General features: G+C 41.2%; 2 protein-coding genes, 1 long non-coding RNA gene and 5 other non-coding genes across 8 annotated transcripts; all 8 read right to left on the reverse strand.

Moving 5' to 3' along the window:
* Nucleotides 1–3,072: 3,072 nt before the first annotated feature.
* On the reverse strand, nt 3,073–7,763 carry LOC122766854 (serine protease FAM111A-like). The gene is made up of 4 exons (XM_044022058.1): nt 7,727–7,763; nt 7,298–7,432; nt 6,554–6,616; nt 3,073–6,471 (listed from the first exon to the last, which is right to left on the reverse strand). Exons 2-4 carry the CDS (start codon nt 7,298–7,300, stop codon nt 4,720–4,722), a joined length of 1,818 nt encoding a protein of 605 aa, XP_043877993.1. The 5' UTR covers nt 7,301–7,432; nt 7,727–7,763; the 3' UTR covers nt 3,073–4,719.
* An 841-nt stretch (nt 7,764–8,604) lies between these two features.
* On the reverse strand, nt 8,605–14,120 carry rnf175 (ring finger protein 175). Its single transcript, XM_044020350.1, has 9 exons — nt 14,012–14,120; nt 13,418–13,455; nt 13,193–13,334; nt 12,626–12,780; nt 11,515–11,622; nt 10,710–10,830; nt 10,404–10,537; nt 9,613–9,714; nt 8,605–9,445 (listed from the first exon to the last, which is right to left on the reverse strand). The coding sequence occupies exons 1-9, from the start codon at nt 14,030–14,032 to the stop codon at nt 9,325–9,327; spliced, it is 942 nt and encodes a 313-aa protein (XP_043876285.1). The 5' UTR covers nt 14,033–14,120; the 3' UTR covers nt 8,605–9,324.
* A 768-nt stretch (nt 14,121–14,888) lies between these two features.
* On the reverse strand, nt 14,889–17,655 carry LOC122767111. The gene is made up of 6 exons (XR_006360168.1): nt 17,578–17,655; nt 16,130–16,518; nt 15,839–15,907; nt 15,530–15,630; nt 15,213–15,313; nt 14,889–14,996 (listed from the first exon to the last, which is right to left on the reverse strand). It is a non-coding gene; the product is annotated as an uncharacterized LOC122767111 (long non-coding RNA).
* Nucleotides 15,070–15,162, reverse strand: LOC122767374. Its single transcript, XR_006360221.1, has one exon. It is a non-coding gene; the product is annotated as a small nucleolar RNA SNORD14 (small nucleolar RNA).
* LOC122767352 lies at nt 15,385–15,477 on the reverse strand. The gene has a single exon (XR_006360200.1). It is a non-coding gene; the product is annotated as a small nucleolar RNA SNORD14 (small nucleolar RNA).
* Nucleotides 15,706–15,798, reverse strand: LOC122767353. Its single transcript, XR_006360201.1, has one exon. It is a non-coding gene; the product is annotated as a small nucleolar RNA SNORD14 (small nucleolar RNA).
* LOC122767375 lies at nt 15,985–16,077 on the reverse strand. Its single transcript, XR_006360222.1, has one exon. It is a non-coding gene; the product is annotated as a small nucleolar RNA SNORD14 (small nucleolar RNA).
* On the reverse strand, nt 16,318–16,410 carry LOC122767351. Its single transcript, XR_006360199.1, has one exon. It is a non-coding gene; the product is annotated as a small nucleolar RNA SNORD14 (small nucleolar RNA).
* Nucleotides 17,656–17,665: the final 10 nt, after the last annotated feature.

The raw sequence follows: 17,665 nt of genomic DNA on the forward strand, positions 1-17,665 counted from the left end.
CTGTCTCATACAGCGCCACCACAGCTGAGCATAGATTAGCTGACTGTGCACCTGCTTAACAAGCTAGACGCTAGCTAATCACTGATATGACGTGATGACCAGCACATAACTAATGTCAGCAGAGTTTGTCATTAGTACAACATGTGAATCTGTCAGTACACTTAAGCTGAATATTATGTTTTAGGCTACATAATTAACACGTATGCTTAACGTATGGAACGTACTGAAAAGAAAAATGTTAAGTTGTACGTCAAGACAATCATCTTATCTGTTTCCTTTAAACCGTTAAATAAATGTGCGTTGGTCAGGAGAACGTTGTCAAAAAACACAAAGCCAGTGCCCAAATATTCTTTATCTTCTCTATTCAATATCGTAATCTTAATCTTACACACCGATCGGACCGGATTCAGCAGCTCCTTGTCTCCGTATGTTTCGATGGATGTTGAGTTATCCATTAAACTCACTATTGTTTTCTAATAGTGAGACGATTATTTTCTCAGTGACTCACACTGCACCAACACTCAGTTGAACCTGATGTTCAACTGAATTCCGGCTTTTGGAATGGTTTGTTCTAGAAGCGCGCACGTAAGTTATTTTTCCCAGTGTAGAGAGCAAGGCACGTATGTCACATTACCTTGATGACACAGTGTTCCGAAGTGGAATTCTGACGGCTGTTAGAATGGTTTGTCGCAGACGCGCACGTAGCTTCTTTTATTCAGTCTGGTGACGCAGAATTTCGGCTTTAGAATGATCAGTCGCAGAGATGGTTGTCGTGCTATTGTCTTCAAAAAAGTGCGCCAAGTGTGACGTGTGCTTCCAGTATACAGCCGTTAAGCCCAACCCTGTCTTCTGATTGGCCAGCTAGAGAGAGACTTCCCTGTGATTGGCTACTGAGACGATTATTTTCTCAGTGACTCACACCGCACGAACACGTTGAACCTGATCTTCAACTGAATTCCGGCTTTTGGAATGGTTTGTTCTAGAAGCGCACGTACGTTCTTTTCCCCAGTGTAGAGAGCAAGGCACGTATGTCACATTACCTTGATGACGCAGTGTTCCGAAGTGGAATTCTGACGGCTTTTAGAAGGGTTTGTTGCAGACACGCACGTAGCTTCAGTACGTCAGCTTCAGCTTCAGTCTGGTGATGCAGAATTTCCGCTTTAGAATGATCTGTCGCAGAGATGGTGGTCGTGCTATTCAAAAAGTGCGCCAAGTGGTGTGCTTCCAGTATTCAGCCGTTAAGCCCAACCCTGTCTTCCCTGTGATTGGCTACTGGAATCATGTCAGGAAACAGCACTAGCAGTAAGCATTGAAAAGCTTCATCACTGTCCCTCGTCGTAGCTCCTTATGTTTTCATTGAGTCACAAGAAACAGAGACAACTGAACCACCTGCACTACCATTTTTGACTGGTTTACTATGGTGGCTTATGGTTACTTTCTTTCTGTAAGTTATTGATTCTGACATTGCCGGTTTCTTTTGTCCCTGAGCAGAAAAAATACTGTACTGCAAATCTTTCATACCTGTGTGGTCACTAAAGGGTTAACTGTTTTGACTCTGTGAGCAGGAAGAAGTTATTAATAAGAGATAGAGTTTCAAAAAGTAAGGAGCAGATTTTGGTCGGCGTTGCGACGAGTGTTTCTCTGGTGTTCTGCTACCAGAGCTGGTGTTTTTCTTCCGTGAGGGTTAAGTGAGGTGCTGATTCTTCTTGGAATGTCTGGATCTCCATGTAAGAAGTTATATATTCATTTAGTCATTTAGTATCCTGGCAGTGAACATTCATGAGACGAAGGAACAAAGGGGAATACAAGGAAACTAAAAGGGACACAGACGTATTTTATTATTTGTTTTATAAAAAAGAAGAGCTTATTTTTATTTTACATTTCAAAAGCTGTTGAGGTTGTTGTCATTTCCTGTTCAGCTGTAATAAAGTACAAATGAATACTTCGCACACAATGAGACAAATTTAAGGTGTGGACACATAGTTTCGACTGAGTCGTGAGCGCCCCCATGTGCCGAGAACATGCTGAAGCAAAGCAGGCTCACATAAAACTCTGCTCACTCTCCCACACCAAAGTCCATAGAGAAAATCAGTGATTTTAACATCACAGTACACAGTGTTTGTTGATCCTCTGCTGCCTCCATCACTAATTCATGATTCACCACAATGACAAAAACTGACCACATGAGGGAGCAGTAGACCAGCATTTCCTGTGTCCCTGTGAGCTAAAATCACGATTTACTCTTTGGTGTGGCTTGAGGATAAAGAGGTAGAGGATAGATGTTTTTTGGGTGTAACTTTTATTTCAGGGCCACACGGCAGTGTAGTGGTTAGCACTTTCGCTTTGCAGCGAGAAGACCTGGGTTCGAGCCCCGGTTGGAACAAGGGCCTTTCTGCATGGAGTTTGCATGTTCTCCCCGTGTGTGCGTGGGTTCTCTCCGGGTTCTCCGGCTTCCTCCCACAGTCCAAAAACATGCAGTGTGGGGATTAGGTAAATTGGACACTCTAAATTGACCATAGGAGTGAGTGTGAGAGTGAATGGTTGTTTGTCTCTAGCTGTGTGTGGCCCTGCGATGGATTGGCGAACTGTCCAGGGTGAACCCCGCCTATCGCCCGATGTAGCTGAGATTGGCACAGCACCCCCCGCGACCCTCTGGTGGAGGATAAAGCGGTTAGATGATGACTGACTGACTGACTTTTATTTCATTTCTGGTTTATTTATAGGCTCATAAATGAGTCTAAAAAGCATCATAAATGAAACTAGATTTCCGCAATTCCGTGCCGAAATTTCGAGTGTGCCTGCAGTTCTTGCGGCATGTGTCGTCGCGTGCAGGACTTGTGCTGGTAGAGGATTGAGTGGTATTTTGTTGGAATCACCCTTTAAAAGAGAATAACTCATAACCCCTCCCACTCCCTGATGCCCCCTCCCGAACACCTGCGTTATAAAATCTGAACATGTGGATTGAACCTTTAAAAGCATTTAGACAGAGTGGTATTTCGGTGGAATCACCCTTTAAAACACCAAGTTTTAAAGGAGATAACAAGACGGATCAGAGAGGACTCAGACGCAGAGGCCTTTTAATTGTCTTTATTGGCACTCGTAAACAATTCTCAAGGCAGGTCCTCTTTACTGAGGAAAAACAAAAGCGTGGCTATGAAAACCTATAACAAATGGCGAGCGCAACGCTCTACAAGAGAAACGTTGCGGAACTATAAACGCGGAACAAAAAAATATCATGGTTATCATGTAAAACTTAAACAGAAAACTCTCCAAACAGAGGAAAACACGGCTCTAAACACTTCAAAACGAAAGCTAACTCAAAAGCGCAATCCTAATGATTTGCGATCTTTAACTAACTAAGAATGAGATCAAAAACAATCTAAATGATTGGATCTAACTAATAAAAGGTAAGTCACAAACCTAGTGATTGGAGTTCCTAAAAGGCTGTGAAAATTAACAAACAAAAAATCTCTCCCAAGGAGGAAAACAAAAGGGGTTATAAATCTTAACTACGGTATCAGCTAACAGGCTATGCTAAGAAAACTTACAAAAAGAAACGTCACTCACAAAGAGGATCAAAAACCTGAGGATTCTGTGGCTGTGACGAGGAGCTCGGGTGATCAGGCATGATCGCAAGGCATTCTAGTGAGAACCCTAGGGTTCTCACTAGAATGCCTTGCAGCTGCAGGCACTAATGAGACGTAGGCTCATTGATTGAAACATACACACAAACCCATGGAATCGCCCCCTGGTGGTAATTCAAGAGAACACAGGTTTCAGGCACTGCTAAAATGGCTTCTCTCCACATACAGACTATGATCACCTGTGCTACAAAAAATAATGTGTAATAATAATAATGATAATAATACAAGCTGATACAAAGTCAACGATAAAAAAAACAACATGAGTAACATTTAACAGATTTAACAAAGAAAACAGATTTGTTTTCCAAATTTTTTTGAATTTCTTTCATTTTTGTAGGTGATTACATTAGTGTCCCAAACTTTATATATGGGGACCCACTTGTTAAAAATGACAAACTATTATCAACTACATCACAGCATCAATTATGACAAGAGCAAACTAACTAACTAACCAACTAACTAACTAGAAATACATCTATACTAAAATTCAGGGTTCGAATTGTGTATCTCGTTTATGTAAATTATACTCTTTACATTGACAACTGCATTGTTTGTGATTAAAATAATAAAATAATAACAATTAAAAGTGTTTTTTTGGCAAGGGCGTAAGTTCGGACTGGTAGGGACCAGATTTTCTCCTTTTTCTGGTTTGTACAAAAGAGAAAACGAGTAAGTGTGAACAAAATGGCGTGTGTTTAGTGCAGGCCAGAGAAAAAGGCAAAGGCAAAATAGTTTTTGGTTATATTTCTAATGACCCCCCCAGATGTACGATTCAACTACCTTCATGGAAGCCCAACCCCTTTTCGTGGGCGCCCAGCTCCCATTGGCTCCCACGTAATTCGAACACTGTATAAATCTTTACCCCCCAAAAAACTCAGTGATCCAAGTTTGCGTCCCGACTCAGTCTTTGAGAATCCGTGGGTCATACAGCGCGTCGTTTTTTTTTTTTGAACATGAAAACGATAACCTATGCAGCCAGATGTGTTTGGCTGAGGAACCTCTGGTCCGATCACCTAATTGGTGTGCGTGGGCTCAGGTGTGGGCTCAGGTGTGGGCTCAGGTGTAGGACGGAGATCTAGTACATATTTAGGTGCTGGTTTCCTTTTGCTTCTTCAGTGATTCTCTTCAACAGCGTCTCATTGTTCTTCTCCCTCAGATTGTTCACAAACTTGTTGAATATGTGAAGCAGAGGAAGGGCATACTCAATCACGCTCTCTTCAGAGCCCTCTGGCCATGTGTAGGTGAATCCTGCCGTGTGCAAACCGAAAACTTGACACGACTGATCAAACACTGGGGAGCCAGAAGAGCCATGATACATGAAAGTGTTGTAGGTCACACATTTGTCTGCTTCAGCTCCACCCTTCAGTATGTTTTCAATGCCTTTGCTTTTGAGCTCATGCACGACTGACTGGATAATGAATATGGTGTCTTTGTACTGACTCAGGTGCTCATTGATCTTGTTGATCCTTTGCTCCTCCTCAATGATACATGTTGGATCCATTTTTTTAATATCTTTTTCTGGGTGTCCGATGATACAGGCTTCACCATTCTCAGGTACTGGACCAAACTTCTTCAGGAGTCCTGGTGGTATCACAACGCTCTTTTTACTTTGAGATTTTGATCTTTCGCCTCTTGGACAGAGCTTAAGTACGGCATAATCTAGCTCTTTGTCAATGTCGATAAATTCTTTCTCACACAAGAATTCGCAGTAATCTGTTTTTGGCTGCGGTAGTTCAAAGTCAAATAGGGCATAGACTTGTACATCATTTTCTGGCTGTACTTTGTTAAATAAATGTGCATTGGTCAGGATTAAGTCGTCAAACAGTACAAAGCCAGTGCCCACACAAATGTCATAAACCACAACCATACACACTGATTTGCTCAGTTTCAGCAGCTCTCTGACTCTGTGAACTTCGCTGAATGATTGTTGGATTTTTCCAAAATGTTCCTTCTTCAATTCCAGCAGCTCCTCAAAAGGTCTTTGACGGACTCTTTTCGCCATAAGTGCTCTCAGCTGTGTAATCTGGTCACACAGTATTTGACGAATCTCCTCTATGTTGTCGTTGTTTGTCCTTTTCCCTGCTCTTATCACACGGACACCTATCTGATGTGCTACTTCTGAGACTCGCACCAGTGAATTTATTGATCCTGGGGTTTCCAGCAGGTTGCCACTGCCCTTTGCTCCTGGGGTTCCCTGCAGGTTGCCACTGCCCTTTGCTCCTGGGGTTCCCTGCAGTTTGCCAGATTCCCTTCTCATCCTCTCCATGCATATCTTAAATTTCTTCCCATGTAAAACCTTAATTTTCAACGTACACTCAGTACGTTTCTTATTTTCAATGTTTTTCAGATAGAAACTGTCAAGATCATCAACAAAGCGACCATCTTTTTGCAGAGCTTCAACCACAGTCATCTCTTTGAATCCGTAAATACAGACGTAGTTTGAATTTTTGAGAGCATTGCTTCTGAAGAGCGGCTTTGTTTTGGCATTTAGTCCAGGATCTGTGTCAATGTAGAAGACGGCATATTCATTCTTTGGGTGTATAGGTAGATCCTCTTTGGTTTTTCTTTCAATGATTTCTTTTTTCACTAACACGAGTAGGTTCTCATTCTCTTTGAGCAAAGTACAGGGGAAATGTGTGGCTATGGTACACTCATTATCTCCTGTGCCTCTCTGAATCACAATGTTTTCATCTGCACAAGTGAGCTCCTCTCTAATTTTTTCATTGGATTTCATCGCGTCCAGCACTGTGCACAGACTCTCACAGAGTACGGTGTGTTCTTCGTCTTTGTTTTCAAATTGCACGGTGAAGATGTGGGAGTGACCAGCCTGTAGAAAATCAGAGTGGAAACACAAAGATTAGAGGACCTGCAGCCTGTTTGCTGAATGCAGTGTATCATCGTAGACTCACCGAAAGTTCAAAGTCATCATCCCTCTCTTCCTTTATTTTACTGCGACAGTCTGATGACGAGGCCTGCCCAGTGAGGAGAAGATTACTGTGTTAGGTGGACAGTAATCAGGTGTAATTTAGATGCTCTGACAGCTCCTAACAGCTGCCAACTCAGAATTGGGATTGATGCCAGGCTCCAGTTGAGAAAAACAGACGCAAACCACTCCAATCACATACCCTGGTATACAGGGCCGGCTCTACCTAATTTTGTGCCCTAGGCGAGATTGCTCTCCGGTGCCCCCCCCCCACACACACACGAATTACACCAGCCAAATGAACAATCACACATGTTTAATTTGAACAACAACAGCAAACAGCAAAAAATCACAACTTTCAAGTATTGAATTACAGCAACCAACAACAACAAACTTTCAGGTAACTCTTTCCAGCGTGTCTTTCACTTCAACTAAAATTGTACACGTCTGGACTTCCTTGCAGGAAAAGCATCTATCATCAAATGACACCTGCCTAGACACTTCACCGTTGACGCTCTTTTCAAGAGAGAACACACAAATGAGGGCGACTGGGAATAGAAAATTTTTATTTTCATTGTTTTAAAAAATGGCGCTCTAGGCGACCGCCTATATCGCCTATGCCAAGAGCCGGCCCTGCTGGTATATACAGCAGAATAGCATTTCCTCCATGTACCACCAGAGGGCTCTCATGTAGCACAGTTTGAGAACCAAGGCTCTCATGTTAACTCACCATGTCACTCTGCACCAGATCTTCAAGCTACGCCGGGGGAGTTTTCTTACAGCAAAGCTGAGACGAACAAGAAGCTCAGAGAACACGTCCACACAAAGTTCAAAGATGACGGACAAGCAGAAGAGACTGTTGGACCTGTGTGAGGAATCATTACATTATTAACAAACACTCAAGATTTAAGCAACTTTGTGTACATTTCCTTTAGTTTTTGACATTAAAATCAATTCAGACATGACAACAAAGACAATAAGAGTAAATTAAAAAGGAAAGGAATTAAGAATTCTGGCTTTCAGTTCCTGGTATTTACACTGATTCCTCATAAACAGCCTCTCAGTGTCAACTTGTGCTTTTTAGTCTTTATGTCAACTGTAAAGACAGATAGAAAGCTAAATTATTAACTTATATGACTTAAACATGGAGTTACTGTACCTGTTGCTCAGAGACGTCCTTCTCCTTCTATTCAAAAAGTGGCGCTAACGTGAAGTTTCGGTTAGATTTATACCCCTGGGTGTTTGGCGCCTAAAACACGTCATCCACGTCATGCTTGTCTTATTCGCTGCGGCTGCCTCCTCTCCCCCTCCCTCCCCTGACGTTGCCTCAAACATGACACCGGCTTTGAGTGTGACCGGCTGATGATTGGCTGTTCTGCCTTAAGTCCCGCCTCTCTAGGTGTGTTAGATTTATCGCAGGAGGCGGGAACTAGCTGGTTCAAAGTTCACACACTGGAGTTATGACTTATTTTCCATTGCTGTTAGTCATTTTTGGACATATGGAAGCCCGAAGTTGTCAATATTGATAGTAAAATATAAGACATTATTTAATCATCATATTAACAAGCTGTGTTAAATATCTATGTGAAATAATTGAGAACATTGTTCAAACCCAATTAAGCATTCATTTACACAGATACAATCTTTATTTTATTAGTCATGTTTGTTCCAATTTTATTAAGTCCGTTTTTATTTCTGTTTTTTTTGTTTGTAACAGTATTGTATTTTTGTATCAATGACTGTATATTATTGTCATGCAGGAAAGAGTTTTTTTTTTTTCAAGGAGCATTTTTATTTCAGTGACCTCTGACATTTGGCATGTGGCTTGAACTTAAAATTGACTGTTTGTTTGAACATGTCCACCTCTGTGAAAAGTCTGTGTGAGACGTGATGTTAAAATCACTGATTTTCTCTATGGGGTTTGGTGTCCTGCTGTGCTCATCCATATTGCACCTTTAACAGACTAGCACAAAAGTTCCTACACAATATGGAGTCTTCCAACGTCATAAAAATCTAAAAAAAAACAACCAAAAACAATAAAACCATAGGAAAAACTTTTTAATATCAATTAAATATAATGTTAACAGCAGCAAGAAAGCAACACTGTGTCATTTGTCGTTCTGACGGAGGTAAAAACATTCCCAGTATCCTCAACCATCGATTGATTGAGCCTTGATGTTTGTTTTCTTACGTGGCAAAAGTTTTGAAGACGTAAATACTGCGAATGCTACTGTGACGACGACTTGGCGTCAACTTCAGCTTCAGGCACCTTAATAAAACGGAAATAAATTAACCTTCAGTCATGAACAACGTTAAATGAAATGTAAACGCGACAATTCGGACAGAATCGTCTTTTCTTTTCTTTCTGGCAGATGTGCAAAACAAAAAAAAATGCCACGGCTTCACAGAACAAGTCTTTGTAAAAGGACCGAGCGTTTTAAAAAGTATTTTTGAAAAACAACACAAATGCATGCTACGCTTCCTGAAGGTCCGATCGACACACATCTAACACTGGATCTGGGTCTAAACACGTAGCAGCTATTTTGGTTCGATGGTGTCGGCCACTCTCAAGGTCAACCCGTGACCGACTGGGATCACTCTATGGCGAAGCATCGCAAGCTTTCAAAGCGTCCAAGAAGACGCTAACGGAAGAAGAACATAAAAGAACCAAAGCCAGTTCCTCTGACAGGTTTTGACTCTTTAAAGTTTGTGGCACTTCACGCTGGACGACATCGAGCAGAGGCGTTCCTCAGGGATCTATTCGAGGCCCAGTATGAAGTTGATCCCATGAACGATGCCTATGATTATGGGTTGCCAGGCAACCAGGTATCGAAGCCAGTCGAGCAGCTGTCCGTAGAGGACGTGCGTCTTCTCCCAGCTGGCAGACAAAGGAATTAAGGACGATCAGAATGTGTCTTTATTGCTTTATGTGTCAGAGTTCAGCAACACTTCAGAATATGAGAAATATCCCTTTAACCACACATTGAAACACAGCATCGTGTCATGAAGCCGCACACTCACAGCGGCGACAATAAAAAAGGATACGGGTTGTTCATCATCCTCTTCAGGTCCACCTTCTCGTTGCAGTACGGGCACGTTTGCTTCTTACCCACGATGCACCAGCCGCGAATGCAGAACTCGTGGAATCTGAAGGGGTGGAGTCAAGTTCAGGCAGAAAGACGTAAGAAGAAAAGGGTTCAGGTGTTGCACAGCGGGAGACTGAAAGCATTGCATGTCGTTTTGTTTCACGGGGTCACTTTCACGAAGGATCTGCAACTGCTTCTAAAATCAGAAAACTTTAGCGATCATACCTGGTGTTTTTTTTTTTACTACCTTTTCTGACGAGGTTCCAAACGAGCTGAGCCGATACTAAAACGTGACGTCAACAGACTGCCGGGCCACTGATTGGTCAGAGAGTGTCGTCACTGTAAGTATCATGAGCGCAACATCCGACACAAGAACCAAAACTGAAAACTGCCGACCGTGAGCCCAATCACGACCACGTTCAGTGGTATTTCCGTTCAGTGACTGTGTCAGACGGAGTCTGTGCTCCAATCACGCAGGAAGTACTGAATGATTCTGTGATTCTAATCTAACTGATTCTAATAACTCAGTTACACCAAAAACAACTGATTAACAAGTCACTAGAAACAAAGTCACGGCAGTTACATGCAGCCATGCTATGATGACTCCGCCCCCGTTGAGGAGGCACTATAGTAATGGAAACCGTGCCATGCCGGGACTATGTATTGGAAGAGCCATAACACATGCTTTGAAGGTGGGAGGAAACCAGAGCATGGTTTCACGGTTAAATGAGCTGCAAAACCTCAGGATACATGTGTCCACAGGAGAGCTGGTAGGTGTCTTCTATAATCCCCTCCTCCTCCACGTCCACCAGGATCCTCTGACCACACACGGCGCAGATGTCACTGGTCAGGCTCCGGCTGGGCATGCCTCCCTTGTTGTAGTACTGAAAAAAAACGACACAGTTCGAAAAGAACTAACCTCCACACCCAATGCTTCCACATATGGATTCAAAGAAACTAAATTGAAAAGTGGAAGCGTCAAATCATCAGGTCACAGACCAGTGGGTAACGCCACGGGGTCGTAGAAGGAGGAGCCGGATGTTACTTTTTTTTTACCCCAATTGTAGAAGCCATGTAGTCGGAGCAGATTTCAGCAAAGTCTCTGCCCATGACGCCGTAGTAAAGACCGTAGAACAGCATGATCACTCCTACGTCCATAGAGTCCTCCGCCTTGATCCTGCCCGCAGAGAGAAAACATAACAAAAACTCTTAAGTTTCCAACACGGTATGGTTCGGTTTGGTACGGTACGAGACAGTTTTGGAATGTCCCACGGACCTCAGTTTTCTGTTTGGAAAACATCGGTTTGTTTACGCCACCATTGTGGCAGGAAAAACGTCCAATATGCCCATTTCTAGACGTCACAGTTCAACTGAGCAATCTAAAGAAACAGATATCATGCCAAATATCGCAGGACCCGACAGGCTGAATACGTCTACCCTGTTACCACCGCCCCCTGGTGCTTTACATGAGAGAGGACAAACAAAGAGGAGACGTTATTGTTCTGCGCAATATCTGTTTCTTTAAATTGCTGAATTGAACATAGACTTCAGAGACTATGAAAAACTGATTCCAGATATTCAACTTTATTCATTATTATCCTAATTGCTCTTTTCTGACTTTTAATTATAGGATCTAAGTTTGTTTTATAAGTGCTTCTATGTTTTCCTTTCACCCCAACCTGTCTAGGCAGATGCTGCACATCTTTGAGTCTGGTTCTGTCAGAGTTTTTTCCCTCTGATGCCTAGTGTTTGCTCATTGTGTGAACTGTTGGGTTTCTCTGCTCTCGAGACTTGAGATAATACTTGTTGTGATTTTGGCGCAATACAAATACAACACAATTGAACTGAATTGAATTTTCACCTGAAGAAGACGTTGAATCCAAACATGGTAAACATGATGGCGAGGTAACCCAGGACGCCGACTGCATAGCTCAGCTTGTAGATGAGCAGGAACCACTTGTAGACCATCCTGAAAACGACACGATGGGGGACACAAATGAGTGAAACACGGAGTGCAAATACTGGTGTGCGCTACTCCTCACCAAATTAACAATGTTCAAATGAAACACCTCAGTCCTGCTGAGCATCAAGTATCCATTAAGTGACTTAAATGTCAAAGGTCAGAGAACATTGGAAAAGTGTGAATAAAGTTCTAAACAAGCAGTGTTTTAATAAGGTTACAGGAAATATATTTATAACAAAAGTATAGCCATAGGAAGATGTTTTAATAAAATGTCGTGTGTCGAAAACCAACTTTGGTGCAACTCTCTGTTTTAATAAAGTCAAAATATGTTAAAATGTAGAATATTGTTGAACTAAGTAACGCAAGTTAAATCAATTTAAATAAATTGAGTTGTGGTTCAATAACATCAAGTTTATGTAAATTTAAATAGATTCTAAAAATATTCTGCTGTAATAGACTTGAAATGTAAATTTCAGTTATAGTGCGGTCATGTGAATAATAAAAAAAACTTTAAGGAATAATGTTATGGTATAATAAAACTTTCATATACATAAATCATGAAACTGTGTAATAATAATAAAGTTTGAAAAGAAAAGCCAATATGAATCTTATTTTATAAACAAATCCAAACCCGATAATTTAAAAAAAAAGTTAAATCAATTAATCTGTTGTAGTTTTGGTCCACAAACCAAAATGGTTCAGTTTGAATGATTTCTTAAATAGAGGAAAGAAACTGGAAAATAGTCACATTTAATAAAACTGAAAAATCTGAGAACTTGTTTCAAATATTATGTTATTGTTATTACTATTGTGTTGGCCAGTATTTTTATTTTTAGAAAGTATTTTTAAAGAACTCTCAAATCTACGACTAAAATAGTTGCTGGGTAATTCACTAATTGACGAATAATAGATCAATTGATAATAAAATCAGATGAAGGAGAACGTATTAAACCTAAAGCAGATTGTGAATCCATATAACTCTGGTGTGGAGACACTGGTGGCCTCTGACCTTGGCGTCCTGCAGGACAGCGGCCGGCGTGTGGCCCTGAAGATGACGTAGCTGGTGACGACGGAGAACATTCCCCACATGGACAGAAACCTCCACCAGTACAGTTTGATGGTGAAGTAAAGGGGGACGACCCACATCTGGACAAGAGTCACCAGCTGAGGAGGAGACGGCACATCCAGCACCAAGCGTTTGTCCAGGTAATTCACATTTAGGAATTTAGTATCTCTACATTACAGTTCTGGTTGATGAGGCTAACAATATTCTAACAAGATTTTTATGTTTTTATACACTTTGTTTTTGAACTTAGTGATGGAGTCAGTGGATCAACAACTCCTGTGTGCTGTGATGTTAAAATCACTGATTTTCTCTATGGACTTTGGTGTGGGAGAGTGAGTGGTTTACAAACTTCAGTTTCCTGTTGGAAAAGTCCGTCTAACAGCGAGATAAAAACGTAAACATTTAGACATCTTGGACTTGAGCTGAAGTTGATTTTATTAAGTACAAAAAGCTCAAGTATCAAGAAACTCAAAAGCAGGAAAACACTGTTTAATGAAAGTGTGCGCTCACATTGTAGGACCTGTGGTGGCGCTGTTTCCACTGGACCAGGACGATCTGAGCCACTACGAGCGTGGCGACCAGGATCAGCACCATCTCCGCGTGCATGGCCTCGTGGCCCCGGTGCTTGACGTGTAGGCGCTCGTGCTGCACCCTGCCAAGGGACGAAAAGGAGGTCAGGTTCAAAGGTCAAAAGGTGGCGTCTCACCAGTACTGAATGAAACGGTCGCTGCTCACTTCCAGTTTTCTCTGTGCGTCATCTTCAGCAGGTCGTCCTGTGACAAAACACAAGACTAAAGTTAGGGAAAAACAACTTATCATCTTAACACACAACCAGGTTGCTCATTCCTCCCTATCTTTTTATATTATAATTTTCTCTTTTGGTAATGCATGTTTATTTATTTATTATCTTTATCTTTACTGTCTTGCTGCTGTAACAATGTAAATTTCCCCACTGCGGGACAAATAAAGGACTTATCTATCACATGCAATATACCTATAAAATGTTGCATGTTCAATCTTTTTTTATAATGAAAATATCAAGCACATACTCATATTCTGCAAATTGTCTAAAATGTACTTTATACGTTCTATTTTGTTTTGTTTTTTGTAGTCTTAATATCTTTATATGTTGTACTTGTACAATGTTAATTAAAGGAGCGTCTTCACGTCGCTTCACTTAAACTGGCGTGTAGCTTGGCTACGAGCTAACGGTAGCTAGCTGGATGCTAGCAGCGTTTTAAGTCGCGGCTTTCGCTCACTGTAACGTTCAAAGTTTTTTTCCCCTCATTCATATGACGACCGGGTCCGCGTCCCTCCGCGCAGTCTTACCTGCGGGTGCACGCCCGCCATCGCTCGCCGGTCACAGTTTCCCGGAGTTCGATGGGACAGCAACTAGCCGTTAGCATAGCAGCTTAGACACGGACAGCGGGTACGGAGGCCCCCGGGTGTCAAAAAAGGTTGAACGTTGAACTCCAAGAAAAAAAACATAACTGGATTTTTAGGAAAAACGGATATTTGTCTCACAATATTTTGTTATTTGTTGTTATTAAATATTTAGTCAAAAAAATGTAAGCCTAGGTTTAAAAATGGAGCTAGAGCTAAAACCAAGTGACCAATTTATTCATTATATTATAATACAAAAGCACCTTTCAGGTCACTCAAGGACACTTTAAGGAATGAATTAAAATCACACAATTAGCTAAACCAAAAAAAAAAAACACACACAAAATGAACGCAATAAAATAGGGCAGTGATGGTAAAAGCAGGGAGGTTAGAGGGAGTAGGCAGTCCAGAACAGGTGAGTTTTGAGTCTTGATTTGAAGATGGGGAGAAAGTCAGTTACAGAGGTCATGTGGTAGTGTTCCAGAGCGGCTGAAGGTGCTGCCCCCCCCCCGCAGTGCTTAGACTTATAATTCCCTTGTAGGTTGCTTTAGATAAATGCGTCTGCTAAATGACATGGAACATAATTGTTCTGATCAGTTGACAAATTGTTTAGGGGTTTTCCCCAAATAAATGCATTTGCAGTTTGTTTGCCCCACCATGAGTGTAAACATTTGCTTTGTGGACAAAAACAGGAGTTTGGGAATTGGCTTTTTAATTAATCCACTAATCTTAAGTGAAGTGTTGTGGGGCAGCTCCAATAAAAGCCAATTATAGAGCCATCAACCAGGCATTTATTAAATTAAAATGAATTCAGACACAATTGCACAATTTATAAATTTTATTATGTGATGATGTGATTATGTGAAAAAAAAAAAAAGTTGACACAGCTTAGAAGTTGTCGTTCTCTGGAATGGTGCGTCTGCACATCAACCTGTGGAGAAAAGGCAAGTTTGTTTATTAAAAAAATAAACAAAAATTCACTTTTGTACACAACTGGATCTGATTCGCTCAGACATCCAAGGAAGGTTTGGGCCGTCTTTGGTCTGTCGACCTCTGGTGGAAACTACGAATGGCAGGAAATCACGTCATCACAGCGAGCTGTAGTTCTTCCCCCCCGACACAAATGACCCATTTATGTTACACATACCGGAAATTATAGCAAGTGTGTGATGAGGCGCCAATCACGGGGTGGGGATGATTCACTCTGAAGGTCACCATCCATTTTCTACCACAGGAGGGTTGCGCGGCCTGAAGGGCAAACAAAAACAAGTTAATTTTGATGTTTAAGTCCAAAAAAAACAAAAAAGAGCACATCTGGTTCGCTCAGACATCCAAGGAAGGTTTGGGCCGTCTTTGGTCTTTCGACCTCTGGTGGAAACTACGAATGGCAGGAAATCACGTCATCACAGCGAGCTACAGTTCTTTATTTTCTGGACACAAATTACCAATTTAGGTTACACATACCTGAAATTATAGCAAGTGTGTGATGAGGCGCCAATCACGGGGTGGGGATGATTCACTCTGAAGGTCACCATCCATTTTCTACCACAGGAGGGTTGCGCGGCCTGAAGGGCAAACAAAAACAAGTTAATTTTGATGTTTAAGTCCAAAAAAAAACAAAAAAGAAGAGCACGTCTGGTTCGCTCAGACATCCAAGGAAGGTTTGGGCCGTCTTTGGTCTTTCGACCTCTGGTGGAAACTACGAATGGCAGGAAATCACGTCATCACAGCGAATACTACATTTTTAATAAATATTACTGCTTAATTACTTACTAGCACATAGCTGAAAAAAAATGCAGAGGCGTTGTGAAGCGTCATCCACTGGGGCAGAGACCATTCACCCTGAAAGTGAAATAATACGACAACTTAGATACGATTACAGTCAAAAACATCGCGAACATTGTCACGTTTGTATCAATTCGCTCAGACATCCAAGGAAGGTTTGGGCCGTCTTTGGTCTGTCGACCTCTGGTGGAAACTACGAATGGCAGGAAATCACGTCATCACAGCGAGCTATTGTTCTTTCTATTCCAGACACAAATAACTAATTTAGGTTACACATACCTGAAATTATAGCAAGTGTGTGATGAGGAGCCATTCATGGGGGGACCAGAGATGATTCACCCTGAAGGTCACCATCCATCTTCTACCACTTCATCCTCCACAGGAGGGTCGCGGGGCCTGAAGGGCAAACAACAAGTTAATTTTGACGTTTAAGTCCAAAAAAACAAAAACAGAAGAGCACGTCTGATTCGCTCAGACATCCAAGGAAGGTTTGGGCCGTCTTTGGTCTGTCGACCTCTGGTGGAAACTACGAATGGCAGGAAATCACGTCATCATAGCGATTCTTAAATCCAAGTTGATTTTAAATCATGTCAACACTTACCAGTTTTTTTCAGTTTTGTTACGTCACCGCCATCATTGACTCACCGCCAACGACTGGGATGCTCACCCTGAAAAGGCGAGAGACAGAAATGTTAATTACGGAAACCAGAAATAGGAGATATTAATTCTGGTGGAAACCATGAATGAAAAACAAGTTAAAGCCCATAATTTACTTAAGCTTCTTCTTTTTTTATTTTAAATAAAACAAACATGCACATAAACTTGTGCAACACATAAAAACTATAATTCACTCCTGTTGAGCTGTTGAAACGTTTAACAAGCCAAAGTACATAAGGGAGACAGATTTACACAACACAGACACACACACTTCACCTGTAAACAAATTAATACAATAACTATTACGTTTTTACCAACTTTTAAATCTGTGTACACCTACATTTTTCATTTCTACATTCAATACAAACTAAGCTATAAACAAATTAAACTATAATAACTATAAAGTTTTTACCAACAACTTTTAAATCTGTGAACACCTACATTTTTCACATTCAATACAAACCAAGCTATAATGACTAAAGTTTTTAATTTTAAGCAAGTAATTTATGTTTGTGTTATTTTTATATAATGATATAAAATACACATCTATATACACACACACCCATGTGTTGTTCAAAATACATGGTAATTATTTAATGTCACATGCTGCTACCAGCCATGTATTCTTTTCACAACCCTGAAAAAGAACAAAACGACCAAACTGCAATGCATCTGTGTTTAGATACAATGATTGTATTGTTTAATAAAATCCTCGTGTGTGGTAAGTTGGCTTTTACCAGTTTATCTTAACACGGTAGACAAGTTCCAGACATAAAAGTTAAGCACCTACATCCACGAAAACTTTAACATAAACTTAAACGGTTTATATACCATTTAAAGTATTAACTGTGGCTGAATATTTGCCTTTTAATCATCGACAAACACGACGTTTAAACGTTTGTACAGAACAACGTGGGAACGCATTGACGCCTCAACAACAATCGCGTCCCATCCGCCGGTAAAAACTTCTCATCTGCTGTAAACATCCACACAAATCGCTTGAAAACACTTTCACTCACGCGCACAGGTGACTATTTAACGGATTAAATGACGTTTTAAACCATATTTACCGGTTAAATCCGCGGCTGTGCTGCTCAAACATCATCCCGCTCTTCTTCTTCCACCGCTGCAGCTGAGAGCGAAGCAGTTGTTTGAGTT

Source organism: Solea senegalensis, linkage group LG3 (genome assembly GCF_019176455.1).
Source record: "Solea senegalensis isolate Sse05_10M linkage group LG3, IFAPA_SoseM_1, whole genome shotgun sequence".
Lineage (NCBI taxonomy): Eukaryota > Metazoa > Chordata > Actinopteri > Pleuronectiformes > Soleidae > Solea > Solea senegalensis.